The sequence below is a fragment of the Phytophthora ramorum genome (assembly GCF_020800215.1).
Source record: "Phytophthora ramorum isolate Pr-102 chromosome Unknown Phyram_PR-102_s0004, whole genome shotgun sequence".
Taxonomy (NCBI): Eukaryota; Oomycota; class Peronosporomycetes; order Peronosporales; family Peronosporaceae; genus Phytophthora; species Phytophthora ramorum.
The window spans coordinates 3,333,117-3,348,955 of NW_027150650.1; the positions used below are offsets into that span (position 1 = coordinate 3,333,117).

At 52.2% G+C, this 15,839-nt stretch overlaps 2 protein-coding genes across 2 annotated transcripts; one reads left to right on the top strand and one right to left on the bottom strand.

The window, feature by feature from the left end:
• Window positions 1-10,780: 10,780 nt before the first annotated feature.
• Window positions 10,781-11,470, top strand: KRP23_5484 (Esterase OVCA2; the record flags this gene model as incomplete). The annotated part of the gene is made up of 1 exon (XM_067890554.1): window positions 10,781-11,470. The coding sequence occupies one exon, from the start codon at window positions 10,781-10,783 to the stop codon at window positions 11,468-11,470; it is 690 nt and encodes a 229-aa protein (XP_067747092.1).
• A 148-nt stretch (window positions 11,471-11,618) lies between these two features.
• KRP23_5485 (putative valine--tRNA ligase, mitochondrial) lies at window positions 11,619-15,491 on the bottom strand (the record flags this gene model as incomplete). Its single annotated transcript, XM_067890555.1, has 10 exons — window positions 11,619-11,875; window positions 11,947-12,131; window positions 12,204-12,289; window positions 12,362-12,790; window positions 12,857-13,180; window positions 13,248-13,400; window positions 13,475-13,606; window positions 13,683-14,114; window positions 14,189-14,388; window positions 14,462-15,491. The coding sequence occupies 10 exons, from the start codon at window positions 15,489-15,491 to the stop codon at window positions 11,619-11,621; spliced, it is 3,228 nt and encodes a 1,075-aa protein (XP_067747093.1).
• Between the last annotated feature and the right edge of the window lie 348 nt (window positions 15,492-15,839).

The window sequence follows — 15,839 nt, forward strand, 5'->3', positions numbered from 1 at the left end:
TACGTGGCTGCAGTCCGCAGATAGTCGAACCAGCCAGGCGAAGACTCCACTACGATCAACCCAGAGGCCCTTCTTGAATGCACAGTAGCCTCTGCTTCGCCAGAGTGACGTGAAGTCAGAACAGAAGAACTCACTCAATTATATCGCGCGCTGGACTTACGAGCGCTGGCTGGGGAGCTGTCGCCAGAGCATCTCTCGGTATACTCAGACGGCAAAGGCAGACACGGCTTCCTCAAATACATATTCATGGACTTTGGTGAGTAAAATTGTCGGCAGCTAGCTTTTCATGCCACTCACAGGCAGACTCGCTTATATTTGGCGTCACGCAGTGCTGCCAGTAGCGGCGACGCACACTGCCAGATGCCCGTCGAAAACGGCTGTGCCTTGGGGCTCCTACCGTCTTACCCCATACCAGACGCTTAGGCATTGAAAAATAGTAGAAATCACATGTTCGAATGCAAACGCTAGGCGTTGTATTGAAGTGAATGAACAAAAGCCTGAAGAACGGGAGAACCAAGATCCAAAGTTTTTTATACTAGAGCCCCCTCACTTTTTAAAGCGAAGAGCAGGCCAAGACAAACCGTTCGAGAGGCTTCTGGAACTCGGTAGGTATACGTACCAATCACCTTGCAATCGTGGGCCAGTGTTTTCACCTCGATGTTAGCGTTATGCAGGCGTGCAGCTGCGAACATCTCCAATTCACCTGCACTCGTCGAGCCCTCCACGATTGAAGACAAGTATTCTTCGTCAAGCAGTCCATCCAGCTCTTCTAAGCTGGACATGTACTCCGTCAAACCCGTGGTGTAGCCAGCGGTAGTCTCCGCCAGACTGCTGAAGATAATGGAGAAGGATGAAGCTGATTTCGTGTGGAATATACCACAGAGGAGGGTAAACGCACACCTCCTCGCGATCATCGTTTTCATTGATGAAATGCTGGTATTTTCGCCACCATTCTTCTTCCTCGAAGCTTGTGTCTAGTAGCTCTTGTAGCGGAGGATGCAGGTCTCCATCATCGAATATCTGGCGCGCAACCAGACCACAAACACGAAAAGCTTTCTCGATGGCCTCTGCCGTCTGCAGCTCCACCCAATCGAGAACCCACTGGGCCACCATTTTGTAGCCAGGCACCTTGGGATTACCACGCTTGGTTTGTAGTCCATAATCATTCAATGCCTTGCAAATGTAGGCGTTGAACTTGTCGCCATAGAAAGCTTGAAAGCTTCGGTTCACCGCTACGTCCAGCGGCTGCAGCAAGTTCGTCAAATTCGGAGGAACCAACAACACAAAAATATTGTAACGCTGCAGTTGTTTCTCGTTGAAAAGCGTGACGTAGCATCCATAGGAATCGATGATGTACAGAACAGGTTGCCGATAGAACCGAGTCTGCTTTCGGCTGCAAATAACAGCTTCAGCATGGTCCATCAGTATCTTGTCGTTCCACATCCCAGTAGTATTTACGTCCACGAGAACGGAACTTTCTAGCTCACCAAAAGCTTTGGCTTATTCTTGAGCTTGGAGAAGAGCAGATGAGACTTCAGGAACTCGCCAGCCTCGGTGATTGCAAACGTGGCAATAAACCGCTTGTGGCTGCTACCTCCCTTCCACAATAGCACCTCCCTGGCACCCCGGGGTGCAATAGTTGCGTTGGGCTCGGTCTCAAAGTATCTCGGTACTTGGTCCACGTTTATTATGTTGCACGGTTCGATTAGGTGCTCGCCGATCAGACTTTGTGCGTCGTGGATGAACTTTAGGCACACCTCCTTGGCATCGGCAGGAAGCGTCCGCGTGGTTGTGTGGCGACACGATACAAGCTTGTACCGGTTCTTGAATTTCGCCAACCAGCCAGAAGAAGCCCTGAAAGTCGGAGGCGAGGAGCCCGATGAGTCATTTCCAGCCAGGCTCCGGTTTATATTAAGGGCTTGGAGCTGAATATATTTATCTTTGACACGAAAACCCTTCTTGTTCCTGCTTTTCACCCAAGCATGCAGTTGTTCTTCCAACCGCTGGTGCTGCGGCTTTCGTCCAGCTCCGGGAAATCGACGCATCACACGAGCGCAAACCTGTCGATCCTTCGAGACAGCGTCCAGCTCCTCTCTCTTGTTGTACCAGTCTCGTACGATGGATGCCGATGAAATTTTGCGCTTCTTCGCCAATGCGTGAAATCTGCGCCCAGGTACATCTCTTTCGTACTCGCTGAGCACAGCTCGTTTAAAGTCAAGGCTGTAACTGACTCATTTCTTTTCGACTGACCATTCTGAGTGATGAGACTTGTGTGTCCACGGAGTGTTGCAAAATGTGCCACCAGCAGCCGCCTACCAAGCAGAGATGGTTGGCTGTGACGATAGGTCTGGAGGCGCGTTATTGGCACTGCCGATGGCAGCAATAGCACATGGTAAGGTAGGCGTTCTATTTCGCCATGCTTTCAATTCGAGGGTCTGGTGACCGATGTGTGTTTTGCACTCCTTCGAAGTTAACGCCTAGGCATCTGGTATGGGGAAGACGGTAGTACCCTCTCTTTGGTCACCTAACAGTGCTTTGCGGGCTCTGATACCGACGCCTCTACGGGGCTGCAGACACCCGTCTCTCTTCACACTTGGGGGGCTAGCCGTCCACACGCGTTGGCTTGCTCTTGAAGACGCTTAACTATCAGGAATATTCGCTGTCAGTCACCCGTACCAGACCGGTACGTAAACTTCGCTGCTCCGGCTGCTTGTACACTCCGCCGACAGTCTCACTTCTCTGCTAGGCCGCGGATTTAGCTCTGCCGCTGCTCTTAGTCTAACATATACATGCATTTCACTCGTCGCTCGGTCCTTATCCAGCAACTACGCCTCTTCGAGAGAAGATCGCAACTCACTGCGACCTTGTCTGGATCTTGTCGCGTCGGATTTTAGTTGCCCGTCTGGGATGAACGTCTTCCATGACTCTACGCTGGTCTTTACTGTTCTGCTGGTGTTCACTTAGCTGGTCTTCTTGGCTTATTGGCGTCAGGATCGAGGGAGACACGCCCAAGGGATTTCATTCCCTTACTACACCTTAAAGGTCCGCTACGGACAATTCACATCTGGTAGTGAAAGGGTTTAATGTGATTCTGGCGAGTCGCGCTGCCGGTGCTGCCAGCCTCCATCCGCTGGATCTTCTTCCAGCTATGCTCCAACACAACTTACATCCCAACGCGATCATTGCGTGCGCAGGCTGCTCATGACAATCCCGCCAGTCGAGAAGGCGCGCGTTGGAAGGAGCTCGCCCCAACCAAACGCAGGCAAGTGCAGCGATAGACGAAAATAGCGCGCTACCAGACTCGCGGAATCAGCGCAATAGCGGTGATCGCTGCATACAGAACTTCCCTTGACGTCCTGCATCGCGCAGGCTGCGCGACGAAGCCCTCGTTCGTGCGACCAATGCCGCTTGCGAATGTCGTGATGTTTATCTAGTACACGCTCAACGCAAGCCTTCTTAGTTCATAAACGTAGTTTAGCCCTGAAAGATCCGTCTTCAGTGCCATGGGACTAGAAAATGCGTTGTCCAAAAGAGAAGATCGCCAGTTTCGCGCTTGATTTGCTTCTAGTAATCAGATAGCAGTTGCTATTTGGCCCGGTGCGAAAGTAATAGCTATTATTATATAGTAGCAGTTTCCGTCCCACGCCAAAATACTAGTTCCTATAGTATTAACGAAGGCATCGCTCTAATACTCAAACTAAGTTTAAAAAAAGTGTGCTATCCTTTCACCAGCCTCGTTTTCGAGGGCTTGTTTAGAAACCCCCTCATTATCGCACGGATTCCACTCAAATTGGAATGGCAGAATCAACGCATTGAACACGTTAATTGGTTCGAATTTGGGAGTCAAACCCGTAAAATTGACCGGGTTGCGCGGACAAATATAGGGTGGGCTATCCTTTTGGCCAGCACTGTACCGTGCGCGCCAAATCGATAGGACCCCGAATTTCGGAGCAGATCGTTGCCGATAACTCGGCTTCTACTGCGAATTAGAGACTGCTATTTAGATATGTTGCTGCTGTCATGCATACCAAGAGCAGGCTTGCGCTAACAACTGCGAATTCGACACCCTTGGCAGGGCTGGTATACAGATTGCAGGTTTTGACAAGAGCGACAAAATATAGTACCATATCCTTTTTCTGGCGAAACCTACACGTTTTATGCGACTTCATACAAATTTCTATATTAAAAGAATGAATGTCACTACTGGTCAGATGAATGGAGGAAACTTGTTGTTGAGCAGCTCACTGCTGCTTTAATCGTGGTTGCCAGCCTCTCATTTTTCAATGGGCCGTGGTAAAGCCCTCACCAACCAAGAGTATTGGTGGATCATCGGGCTCCACGACGGCGGGGTCTCGCTACACGACATCTCAAGAAAAACCGGCCGCTCTCGCACCTGTGTGCGGAGGGCTATTAAGACCGAGCGAGGACCGCAGACCGACAGCGGCTGCGACAAGCCAAGGGCAGGGCGTCGGTTAGCACTAACCGAGAGGGAAGTGCGTGCGCTGGTTCGCACGGCGGCGTCCGGAGAACACTTCGCAGCGGAGCTCAAGACCAAGCTCGCGATCAAGGCCTCCGTGCGAACAATACAGAGGATGCTTCAGCGTGTGGACCATCTGGTCTACACCAAGATGGACCGCACGCTGCCCTTGACTGCGGCACACAAGGCCGCTCGAATGGCGTGGGCTGAGGAGCATATACTGAACCCAGGTAAATTTGTTCGTGTTGTTGCTTTATTGTGTTGGCGATTCTAACTAGCTGTCATTGCATGTAGGAATATGGCAATATACTGTATTTTCCGATGAAAAAAAGTTCAACCTGGATGGACCAGATGGTTTCAAGTACTATTGGCGAGACATGCGACGGCCGGCTCAGTCATTTGTGCGGCGTCAGAATGGTGGAGGGAGCGTCATGGTCTGGGGGGCATTCAGTGCCCAAGGTAAGAGCGAGCTGGCCGTATTAAGAGGGCGACAAAACTCTGGTGACTACATCTATACTGTGTCTGAGTATATGCTTCCTTTTGCTCATTCTAACCATGGTGTTGACTTCATTTTCCAGCAAGATAACGCGTCGATTCACGCGTCGCGTGAGACGACGGGGTTCTTGCAAGAAATGGAAGTTAACACCATGGTGTGGCCGGCTCGCTCTCCAGACTGCAATCCAATCGAGAACGTCTGGTCTGTAATGGCGGCTCGGGTGTATGCCCATGGCCGCCAATATAATACAGTTGTCGAGCTGGAAGCAGCCATCATGACTGCGTGGGACTCCATCGAGCAGGAGTACTTACTCAAGCTCGTGGAGTCCATGCCTCGCCGTTGCCTTGCTGTCATCAAGCAGAAGGGTGGCCTTACTAAGTACTAACTTTTAATATAGAAGTTTGTATGAAGTCGCATAAAACGTGTAGGTTTCGCCAGAAAAAGGATATGGATGAATATACGCGTCTTTCCGACAGCTAACAAGGCAGGATTGTTACGCATCCTTATTTTGACCAATTACATAACGTTATTCCACTATTTTGTCCAATTAAAAGTATTAGGGTTAGGGTTTCCATTCCGACACTTTCCGACAAATATTTGTCGGAAGTACTGCCAAAATATGAATATCTACATGCGAATACCAAGGTAAAATATATTTTGCAAATATTCTAGCCATTCATACGATTAGGTGCAGTCCTAGAGTAGGAACATGTTGACAGGACAGTCAATATACGGAAAACTCGACACTTATACGGTTTATTCGACACTTGTACGGGTTACTGGACACTTGTACGAGCTATTCGACACTTGTACGGATTAGTCGACGCACATATAGTCCTTTTAACAAGCATTTCTAACAGTAGCGAAAAAGAAGAAAAGGAGCCATGAGTCTCACGGCGTTCGTCCCTACGAACACTCAGAAAGCGCGTACCACCGCGATTGCAGCTTTCGAGCGGATGCTGGAGGAAGAGGATGTTAGCGTAGAGTTTCTCCATGCTAGCTTTCTCCTTGACACCTCCGGTAAACGTTTAGCGGTAACAATGGACCGGTTCGGCTTCTATCTCGCTACAAATGAAGGTAAGAAAGGTAAGCTTGCTCGCAACACTGCGACATCATATCATAGAAATGTAAAACTATGGCTCTTCGACAAGTATCCACACCTGCGTGTGCCTACTGAGTTGATCTTATTGAAGCAAGGAAAAACTCTAGATAAGCATTGCTTAAAACGAGAGAAGGGCGGCTTAATTAACAAAGCTCCTCCTTGTACAAAGGAGGATTTACAGTCTTTGATCCGCTATGTGTACAGCACAGCACGAGTCAATGCTGACTACCAAGACGCTGCACTTGCATGCTTGATGTGGCATTGCTTTGGACGATCTTCGGATCTGGGCTACATCAGAAAGCAGCACGTGTCAGTGTCAGCGGATGGCACCTTCTACCTTCGGCTACTCCGCGTCAAGACGTCAGAAGAGCAGGGACTCACCTTGGTCCCGGACAAGGACGACTTCCTGACGTGTCCTCTGCATGCGTTGGCTATAGCGCTGGCGACGCAGGACGCTCCGTGTGCAGCGCTGCTCGACCAGCTCCCAGAACTAGTGTCGGAAGGCGCGATGCCGCTCGACATGGGTGCCCCGCTGCATGACTTACTGTCTGTCGAACTTGCCTCCCTCCAAGTGTCTGTGGTGCCCGCGGCGGCATCGCTGCCGGTATCTTTAGACGCAAGCTGTTCCCCAGCTACCGCCGTCTTCACTCCGCCTACGAGCACAGAGACACAGACCACAACCGTTTCAACGCAGAAGAAGACACCCAAGCGGGGAGAAGACAGTGTACAGGCGTATGTGAACAGGATGCTGAAGCGTGTTGCTGAGCCGGCTGGAGCAGCCGCCGACTTGACCTCGCACTCATTCCGGCGCGGTGGAGCCCAGCACGCGAACGGAGACGACCGTCTTGCTGCCCAGTGGATCTTTGACCGCGGTGCATGGGATATGACGAAGACCAACAAAGCCTTCGCGTACATCACGAACACAGCGCGGGAGGACAGGAAGGTTGCTCGAGTCTTGAGCGGCTGGAGCGCTGACGACAATCCAGCGATCATCGACATCGTGAAGCTGGACCACACGACTCAGGAACAACTTGGACGTTTCCAAACGCTCCTATTCAGTTCCTGCTCGGGTCTAAAGGATCAACGACTCAACGTAAGCAACAAGGTTCTCAGTGTTCTCACTGCATACCTGATCCGGTACTACCCGAGGTTGAAGAAGCTTTCTCCAACTGCCCCCATCGTGATGCGTGTGGATGAGTGCATGGTGGCTGTTGGCATCCAGACCGCCGACATGCTCGCGTGGTCTGTCGCCCTGAATGACGATGCCTCTCAACCTGTCCAAGAATCAGAGCAAGATACAAGCAAGTACACAAGCCCAAGAATCGATCACCTTTTAGATGTAATTGATGAGCTTATTGCCTCGAACAAGGCCATGGCTGCGCGCATGACAATTGTCGAGGCTGCGCTGCTTCAGTCTAAGGGGCTACCAGAAACGACTGAAGAAGAACAATCACATGAGGCGTCAAATCAAGAACCCAAGCCTAAACGCAGAAAGAAACAAGCTACGAACCTGTCGTCAATGTGGTTCGAGTGGTACACGCGCTTGCCGCGCGTCTGGGACTCCGCCGATCGCCAGAAGAAGTCGGAATCCCGCCACGTTGTCGCCTTTATGAAGCTCTTCCTCGATCAGGGCTTCATCCTTGACGCCAAGACGGTGGACTTCAAGGATCACGTGCTGGAAATTGGTCGTCTCGCTGAGCGCAACGTGCTCGAGTACTTGCGGGGTAATGGCGTCAACGCCAAGGGAGCCGGGAGCGTGCTTCGCGAGATGCGGAAGCTGCTTCGATCTGGTGATCTTGACGAGCGCATCATCGCTTACAGGTTTCTCCTCGCGACTGAGCGAATCCAAGATCCAGCTCCTGTGGACACACAAGACATACTCTCAGTGACAGGTCACGTGTGATAAGTGTGAGCAAGAATACCAGAAAACAGAAATGCGATAGGCTGCTGAGTAACCATGTACATGTGTCGGATAACCCGTATATGTGTCGACTAACCCGTATATGTGTCGAGTAACCCATATACGTGGTGATATATGTGGTTGTCGAGTAACCCGTATATGTGTCGAGTAACCCGTACATGTGTCGAGTAACCCGTATAGTACGAACATTCTCACTTTGGAAAGCGACGAGCGATGGACACGGTCACCGCGATCACTGATCAACAGAAGTTGGAGGCTGTATCGCTATGGAAGCTGGAGGGGTGGACTACCACTGAAGCGTCCAGACACCTGGGGGTTTCTCGATCAACGCTGCTGGGATGGCGCGCAGCTGAAGAGAAACTCATAGCAGGCGTCAACAATGTCACCACTACTCGATCCGGTCCCCCATCATCTACACACGTTTATGAAGAGGACCTCGTGAACATGATAAAGCTCTCTAGCGATATCGACGCCCAGATGACGCGAGCTGCTATCGTCGACGACTGTGCAGTAAAAGTTCCTGGGTTCGTTACCCGTACGAGAGGAGCACAACTGTCGTGGTTAAATAGATTTATCAAGCGCCACAAGCTTAGTGAATTTATCGTCACCTACGATTTCCACATGCAGCCCAGCAAGAAGAAGAAGTTCAAGGTCTCCCCTCCTGCGGTATCGGATTCTCCCGCTAAAGTCCCTCCAGCGCCGCTGAAAAGGTCGCCTAAAAGCTGTGAGGCGATCCCAGATTCTCAATTGGAGGTGCCTTTATCGCCAATCGGAGCTCACCATTCTCCATTGGAAATGCCATCCGCGATTGATAAATCGACGGAACCGCCCAAGATTATATCATTGGTCGACAGCACTGAAGAGGCGATGGAATATGATTCTGGTGGAGAATATGATAACGCGTATGTGGACCCATCCAATATTGTCTGTGAGACTCGAACTCCCAGCTTTGCTCCTGGAAAAACCAACATTCGCTTGGTTGTTCAGCGAACCGATCTGGAGACATTGGAATGTGATAATTGGCTAAATGATGTTGTTATCACGTACTACATCAGGGAACATATACCAGTGTATGGGAGAGCCTATATAATGGACGCGAATTTCTTTGGATATATATTTGCTGCGTTCAAAAGTTCCGGGCGAAGCATGAAGTCGGCGTACAAGGAGTGCTGTGGAGTTACGAGTACATTTCCCTACGATAGCTACGATCACGTGATTGTTCCGATTAACATGGGATATCACTGGACATTTGCTGTTGTACAGAACCCAGTGCACGCAGTCGTTGGTTTACGACGATGTATTGTCCACGTGGACTCGCTCGGTATTTCGAAGATTGAAACAGTCAAGAAAGTTGTGGGTGCGTACTTCGATGAAGAACTGAAATCGAAGTACGCAGATAAGGACGCAACAGCATTCATCATGCGAGGCGTTCACACAAGCCCGAAGCAGACAAACACGGACGACTGCGGAGTGTTTCTTCTATACTTCATGAAACGTGTTATTGAAGCCTTCCTGCAAGGTGACGTGCTCCTTCTTCTTGACATCGACAAAATCTGCACGGTGTCCAGATCGACGCGCTTTAGTCCTGCAATGTTCAGGAAGGAAGTCACAAACCTTCTCTCTTCAGGAAACAAGTAGCTGTAAAGCGAATAGGAAAATCATTTTGCTTGATTGACTTTATATAAAGCTCGCACCTGTAGAAACCGAAGCCGGCAGCACACGCAGGCGGCAGAAGCAGGCAGCACACGCAGACGGCAGAAGCAGGCAGCACACACAGACACACACAGACAACAGCACACTCAGACAGCAGAAGCAGGCAGCACACGCAGGTAAAACTGTGAGAAGTTAGTAGCAGCAGGTAGAGCAAAACAGATAGGAAATGCCAACAGTAGGGAATTGGACCCCCCCGCTCGTTACCATCCGAGCGCTGCACCAGCAGTGTTGGCTAAGCTTGGCCGCGTCCTTAAAAGCAGTGAGGTGTGTGTGGGGGGGGGGGCAAGCTGGCTGCGGAGCTTGGACGAAAAAAGAGAGACTGAGAGCATACTGGGGTGCGGCGCCGAAGTGAGCTGTGAGTGTCCTCGTGTTGCTCCGTCATTGGCCAAGTAAAACCTCGGTGAGGTTTTATAAATGAGTGGCTTAGGGATCTTATGTCACTATTGCGAGAGTTGTGCCATTCTTTTGAAACCAATCGCTCCTAATTGTGGCCCCCCCTGGTGAGATGCAGCCCTCACTAATGAATTTGCCGGCCCTCGTGCACATTGCTATGGGGCCTAAAAGCATGCATATATGAAAAAGTCGATTTTCTCGGCCCAGAGGCCTCTACAGCCCATTTCCTTGCTGCTGTGAGTTCTCTTTCGAAAGCTGACTGACCCCCTCTCACACTAGTTTCTCTTTTATTTCCGATCCCACTTATTTCCGATTACTATCCCGTCTTTGTCTAAATCCTGAGTGTCGGAAAGTGTAGGGAAGTCGGAACGGTTGCGATATGGTACTATATTTTGTCGCTCTTGTCAAAACCTGCAATCTGTATACCAGCCCTGCCAAGGGTGTCGAATTCGCAGTTGTTAGCGCAAGCCTGCTCTTGGTATGCATGACAGCAGCAACATATCTAAATAGCAGTCTCTAATTCGCAGTAGAAGCCGAGTTATCGGCAACGATCTGCTCCGAAATTCGGGGTCCTATCGATTTGGCGCGCACGGTAGTTCCGAAGTTTAAATAGGCAATTTATCCGGGGTTTTATAAAACAAATTTAGCATTCGAATTTTGTCAACAAAAAAAACGGGAATGGCGCGTCCCATCCGCGTGCTCTGCCTACACGGCTGGCGCACCAGCGGCCGCATCCTAGAGCGCCAGACCGCGGCCCTCCGTCAGGCCTTCGGTCCCAAGGCCGAGTTGGTGTACATCGATGCGCCGTGGGCCGCTTCGGGCCCCGCGCCGGAGCTGGTGCGCTCATTCTACGGCGAGGCTGGGCCGTTCCACCAGTGGTGGGACGCGCTCAAGCGCGAGGAAAGCGCAGAAGCATACCGTTACGAGGGCTTCGAGCACTCGCTCGACTACCTCACGGGTCAAGTCCAGGCGCTCGGACCCGTGGACGCTGTGCTGGGCTTCAGTCAGGGGGCTGCCGTGGCCACGCTATTGACAGCACATTACCTGTCGCTCTACGGCCACGTGCCCTGGAAGGCCTGTGTGCTGGTAGGGGGCTTCTACCCACGCACCCCCGAGACGCAGATGCTACTGGACCAGGCCAAAACGTCGGCGGACGGAGCCATCGATGTGCCGTCAGTGCACGTGATCGGGAGAGCGGACCCGTTGGCCCCCAAGTCGGAAAAACTGGTGCGCAGCTTCACGGCCAACAGGCGAATCCGGTTCGAGCACGACGAGGGACACAAGTTCCCGTCTCCGCTCAAGTACAAGCAGATGTACCACGATATCGCCCAGGAGGTGCTGGCCATGACGGGTCAGGCGTGGGCATGAAAGCCGTCTGGGTGATGATAGAGCTCTCGAGGTTTTGGTTCGGGTGTCATTGATCACCTTTGAGTGCATCTCGAGTAGTTGGTCTGTTATCTCTGCTTGTGTGATGTTGGTTGATGGGGAGGGGTCTATTTGGTTTGCTACTGACGACTTAGTAGAGGCGCTGGAGCTCACGCAGAGCGGCCAAACTCTTCTCCGCCGCGTGCAGGTCTGTTTGCAGTTGAGTGAGGCGCTGTGCGTCCTGAGCTTGCACGGTCTCGGGCACCTTGGAGGCGTAGTGAGGCCCCCGCTGGCGGCGGACGAGAGCTTCGACTGCGGAAGCACTCTTCGAAGCGCGTTTCTCTAATCGGGAGATCTCGCTGGCCACGCGCTGCGTCGTTTCGGCATCGTCCGGTACAGCTAGCATAACTGCACCAGTGCACACACGAACGACCAAGAGTTAGAATGCACCGCGTCGTATAGGGCAAACCGAAACAAACCTCGGCAGGAGTCTGAAACAGAGTGCGTGAGCACGTGTGGAGAGGGCGAAGGCGGTGATGATCCATCACCGGCGAGAGAGATGTCAATATCCACTCGGCCCTGAGTTTCGAGGTCACGCTGCGTGTCCTTCAGTTCGGAGTGCACGGTGGCATTGGAGCACACGATATGAACACGGGGGAGCTCGCTATGGTAGAACAAACCAAGATAACGACAATTAGCGCGGTCGAACCAAGCTCAAAAGTTGCAATGAGCGTACCTGTCACCCGCCGGGGCCGCGTTCGGTGCCAAAACCTTGACGGTGTGACGTAGCGAGCGGATTCCATGGATCACGTTGATGACGAGCTGCAATGGGGGGTTGACTACGGATCAGAAACTGCTGCACAATGGATAGAAGCAGAGAAAACAGTAACTTACCGCCATCCTCTCTTCGGCGTCGACATCGATCCAGGCGCTCATATGAGCCTCCTCCGGATACTCGGAGCACAAGATTGACGTCTCCACGTCCTGCTCGCTTGGCGACGTATTGAGCGGGTCCGAGTCACGGATGCGCTGCCACAGCTCCTCTGTAACAAAGGGCGTGAAAGGGTGCAGCAGACGCATGGAGTAGTCTAGGCAGCGGTGCAGTGTGGCTTGGGCACTACGCTTTCGCGCAAACTGGTCTTGCTCAAAAGCGGCGGCATCCTCATGTTCGTTGGTCTGCAGACGGTTGCCGTATAACACTGGCTTACTGAACTCGATGTACACGTCACACAACTCCTGAACAAAGAATCTCTGGATGGCTGCGACGCTCGCTGCCAGTTGATTAGCGGCAATTCCATTGTTTACCTCGGTCACCACTGCAGCCTATAACAGCCAATACAACATGTTATCATACCCGTCTGTACAAAGCATTCTCACCTGCGCACTTACCAGACGACTCATAATCCAGCGATCGGCGAGGGTCATATCATCCCGCAAGAGCGAAAGATCTGCTGGGTTGTCCGCTGTAACCTTTGCATCTTTGGTAGTCTCCAGTAGCGGCAGAGCGTAGCGCACAGCATTCCACACCTTGTTGCAGAAATGGCGATAGGACACAACGCGCTGCACGTCCATATTGATCTGCCGGCCTTGCTGAAGGTATGAAGCCAGCGTGAAACGCAGTGCATCCGCCCCACACGTAGGGATGCCCTTCGGAAACTCCTTCTTCAGCTCCTTTTCAGCCTTTTTCAACTCGCGCGGTCCAACATTTCCACCCTAAGCATTGCATTCTGTCAGTCCAAATCCCCAAGACAACGTCGATTTGTTGCTAAGCGATGTTTACCTGCAAGTCCGTGAGTAGCTGTTCAAGGCTAATGCCATTGATTACATGCAGTGGGTCAACCACATTGCCAAGGCTCTTCGACATCTTGCGACCAGCCTTGTCACGCACCATAGGGTGCAGCAGCACCTTCTCAAACGGCACCCGCCCGGAAAACTACACAGGTGAAGCAGCAGCACGTTAGTACATTGTGTAGCACCGTAGCGCGCAAATACACAGGGAAAGTGTACCTCTTCGCAGAGCATGGCCATCCGCGCAACCCAAAAAAAGAGGATATCGGATCCTGTCTCCATTACATCCAGTGGGTAGCTAGAGCTCAGATCCTTCGCCACAGCGTCGTCGCAGCTCATATTGGGCCATCCCTAACAGTACACGTACAACAAGTTACTTTAGTATACAACACCAACGCGTGTGCCCGCGCTTTCAGCAGCAACTAACAAAAGCCGATAGAGGAAGCAAGCCTGAGCTGAACCATGTGTCAAGCACATCCACGTCCTGCTCAAGATCATCGTTCTGCAATTTGAATCCTAGTTCAGCCTCTGCCTTCTCCCGAGCTTCATCGAGAGATGCCGCAACAAACCACTGGTCACTAGCATCAGCTGTGCCAGCAGTTCCAGGTTTCAGGCGATACGCCGGAATGCGGTGGCCCCACCAAAGCTGGCGGCTAACGCACCAGTCCTGGATGTTGTCGAGGAAAAAGAACCATGTGTGTGCGTGTGACTTCGGCTCGATAGCCATCACTCCGTTGCGGACGTTGTCAGCTGCGCGGCGAGCCATGTCACCGCAGTTCACGTACCATTGCGGCATCAGCAGTGGCTCGATAACATCCCCTGAACGCGAGCAGATCGACAAAGCAGTCGGGTGGTCAAGCTGCAATATCACACAGCAAACGGCCACTCAATACGACTTCCGCGAAAAATCTATCCAGGATTGTAGCGTCATACCTTTTCCACATAAAGACTCATTTCCTGCAGCTCTTCGACAACAAGCTGGCGAGCGTCGAATCTGTCCATCCCCACAAACCGCTGGTCAATGTTGCCGCACAGCTTTCCGTACTTGTCGATCACTTCAACTTCCGGCAGTTTGTGACGACGGCCACACTCGAAATCCTTCGGGTCGTGTGCCGGCGTCACCTTCACGACACCTTTTCATTAAAAAGAACAGAAATAATCAGAAAACTTCTTTCATGACGTTTTTCAATGAAAATGCGTTTATACCTGTGCCAAGCTCCATATTCACCAGCACGGCATCCGTCACAATCGGAATCCGCTCGTGCGAGAACGGATGCACCACATGCTTCCCATGGAACTTCGTATACCTCGAGTCCTCAGGGTGCACCGCCACCGCGACATCACCAAAGATCGTTTCCGGCCGTGTCGTGTCCACGTCCAAAAACTCTTCCGAGTCCGCCACCTGATACCTGAATCTGTGCATGACGCCAAACTCCACCGCCCTGTTTCTCCCGGGCAGCATCTTCTTGGTGGCCTTCTCCAGCTGCTCGGAATCCACTTCAATGTCCGAAATGGCCGTCTGCAGCGTTGGACACCAGTTCACCATCCTGCGTCGTCTGTACACCAGTCCCTTTTCATGGAGCTTCACAAACGCGTCCGCCACGGCCTGCGACCGCTTGTCGTCAAGCGTAAAGTACGACTGGTCCTTCTTCACAATAGCTCCAAGGTGGTCGATCTGGCTCATGATCTTGCCTCCAAACTGCTCGTTCCAGTGCCACACCTCGTTCACGAACGCTTCCCGCCCCAGGTCGAAGCGGGACAGGCCACGCTCCTTGTGCAGCTTCCTCTCCACGACGCTCTGGGTCGCGATCCCTGCGTGGTCCAGACCTGGCAGCCAGCGCACGTCCAGACCGCGCATGCGGTGCCAGCGCGCGATGGCATCCTGGATGGTGATGGTGAGCGCGTGGCCCAGGTGCAGCGCGCCCGTGACATTGGGCGGCGGCAGGATCATACTGAACACTTTGGGGTTGCTCTCCAACTGTGGGCGCAGTGCTTGTTGCCAGTGTTGCTGCCATCCTTGTTCGACAACTGTCGGATCGTACGAAGCCGCTAGTGGCGCATTCTTCACGCGCGCGCGCAGCTCCTCAGACAGCGGAACGGACGCGGAATTGCGTACAGATAGACGTGCCGAAGAGTGGAGGTTCGAGTGAGGCGCCAGGCAGCGAGAGCGACACGCGGCGTGGCGCACCACACGCGCGCATAGAGAGCCATGGAGGCTTCCGCGCCGAGCAAGCATCCTTGACACACCCGAATGCTGTGGCTACACCTACTGCCTTTTTCTTTTTACCAATCAGCAGTTGGAACCGAAATAATGTGCACCACATCATATTGTTGGCGACATGGTTACATGCATAATAGTTTTGTCCAATAAACGGATTCGGACCGTCTGGATGTCGGCAGATGTCAAGCTTAACTAACGTCGACGACCCTGGACGTCGACAGCACTACCCGGAAGTGCGCTTTTGGCTCGGGCTTGTGGTAAAAAGAAGTCCGTGCTGTGTAGTGCGCTATGAATAACGTGGCTACCCTCCACCCTAACTGAAGCGCCTATGCGGTCCGTGGTGCGTTCAAATAAGGTTTGATC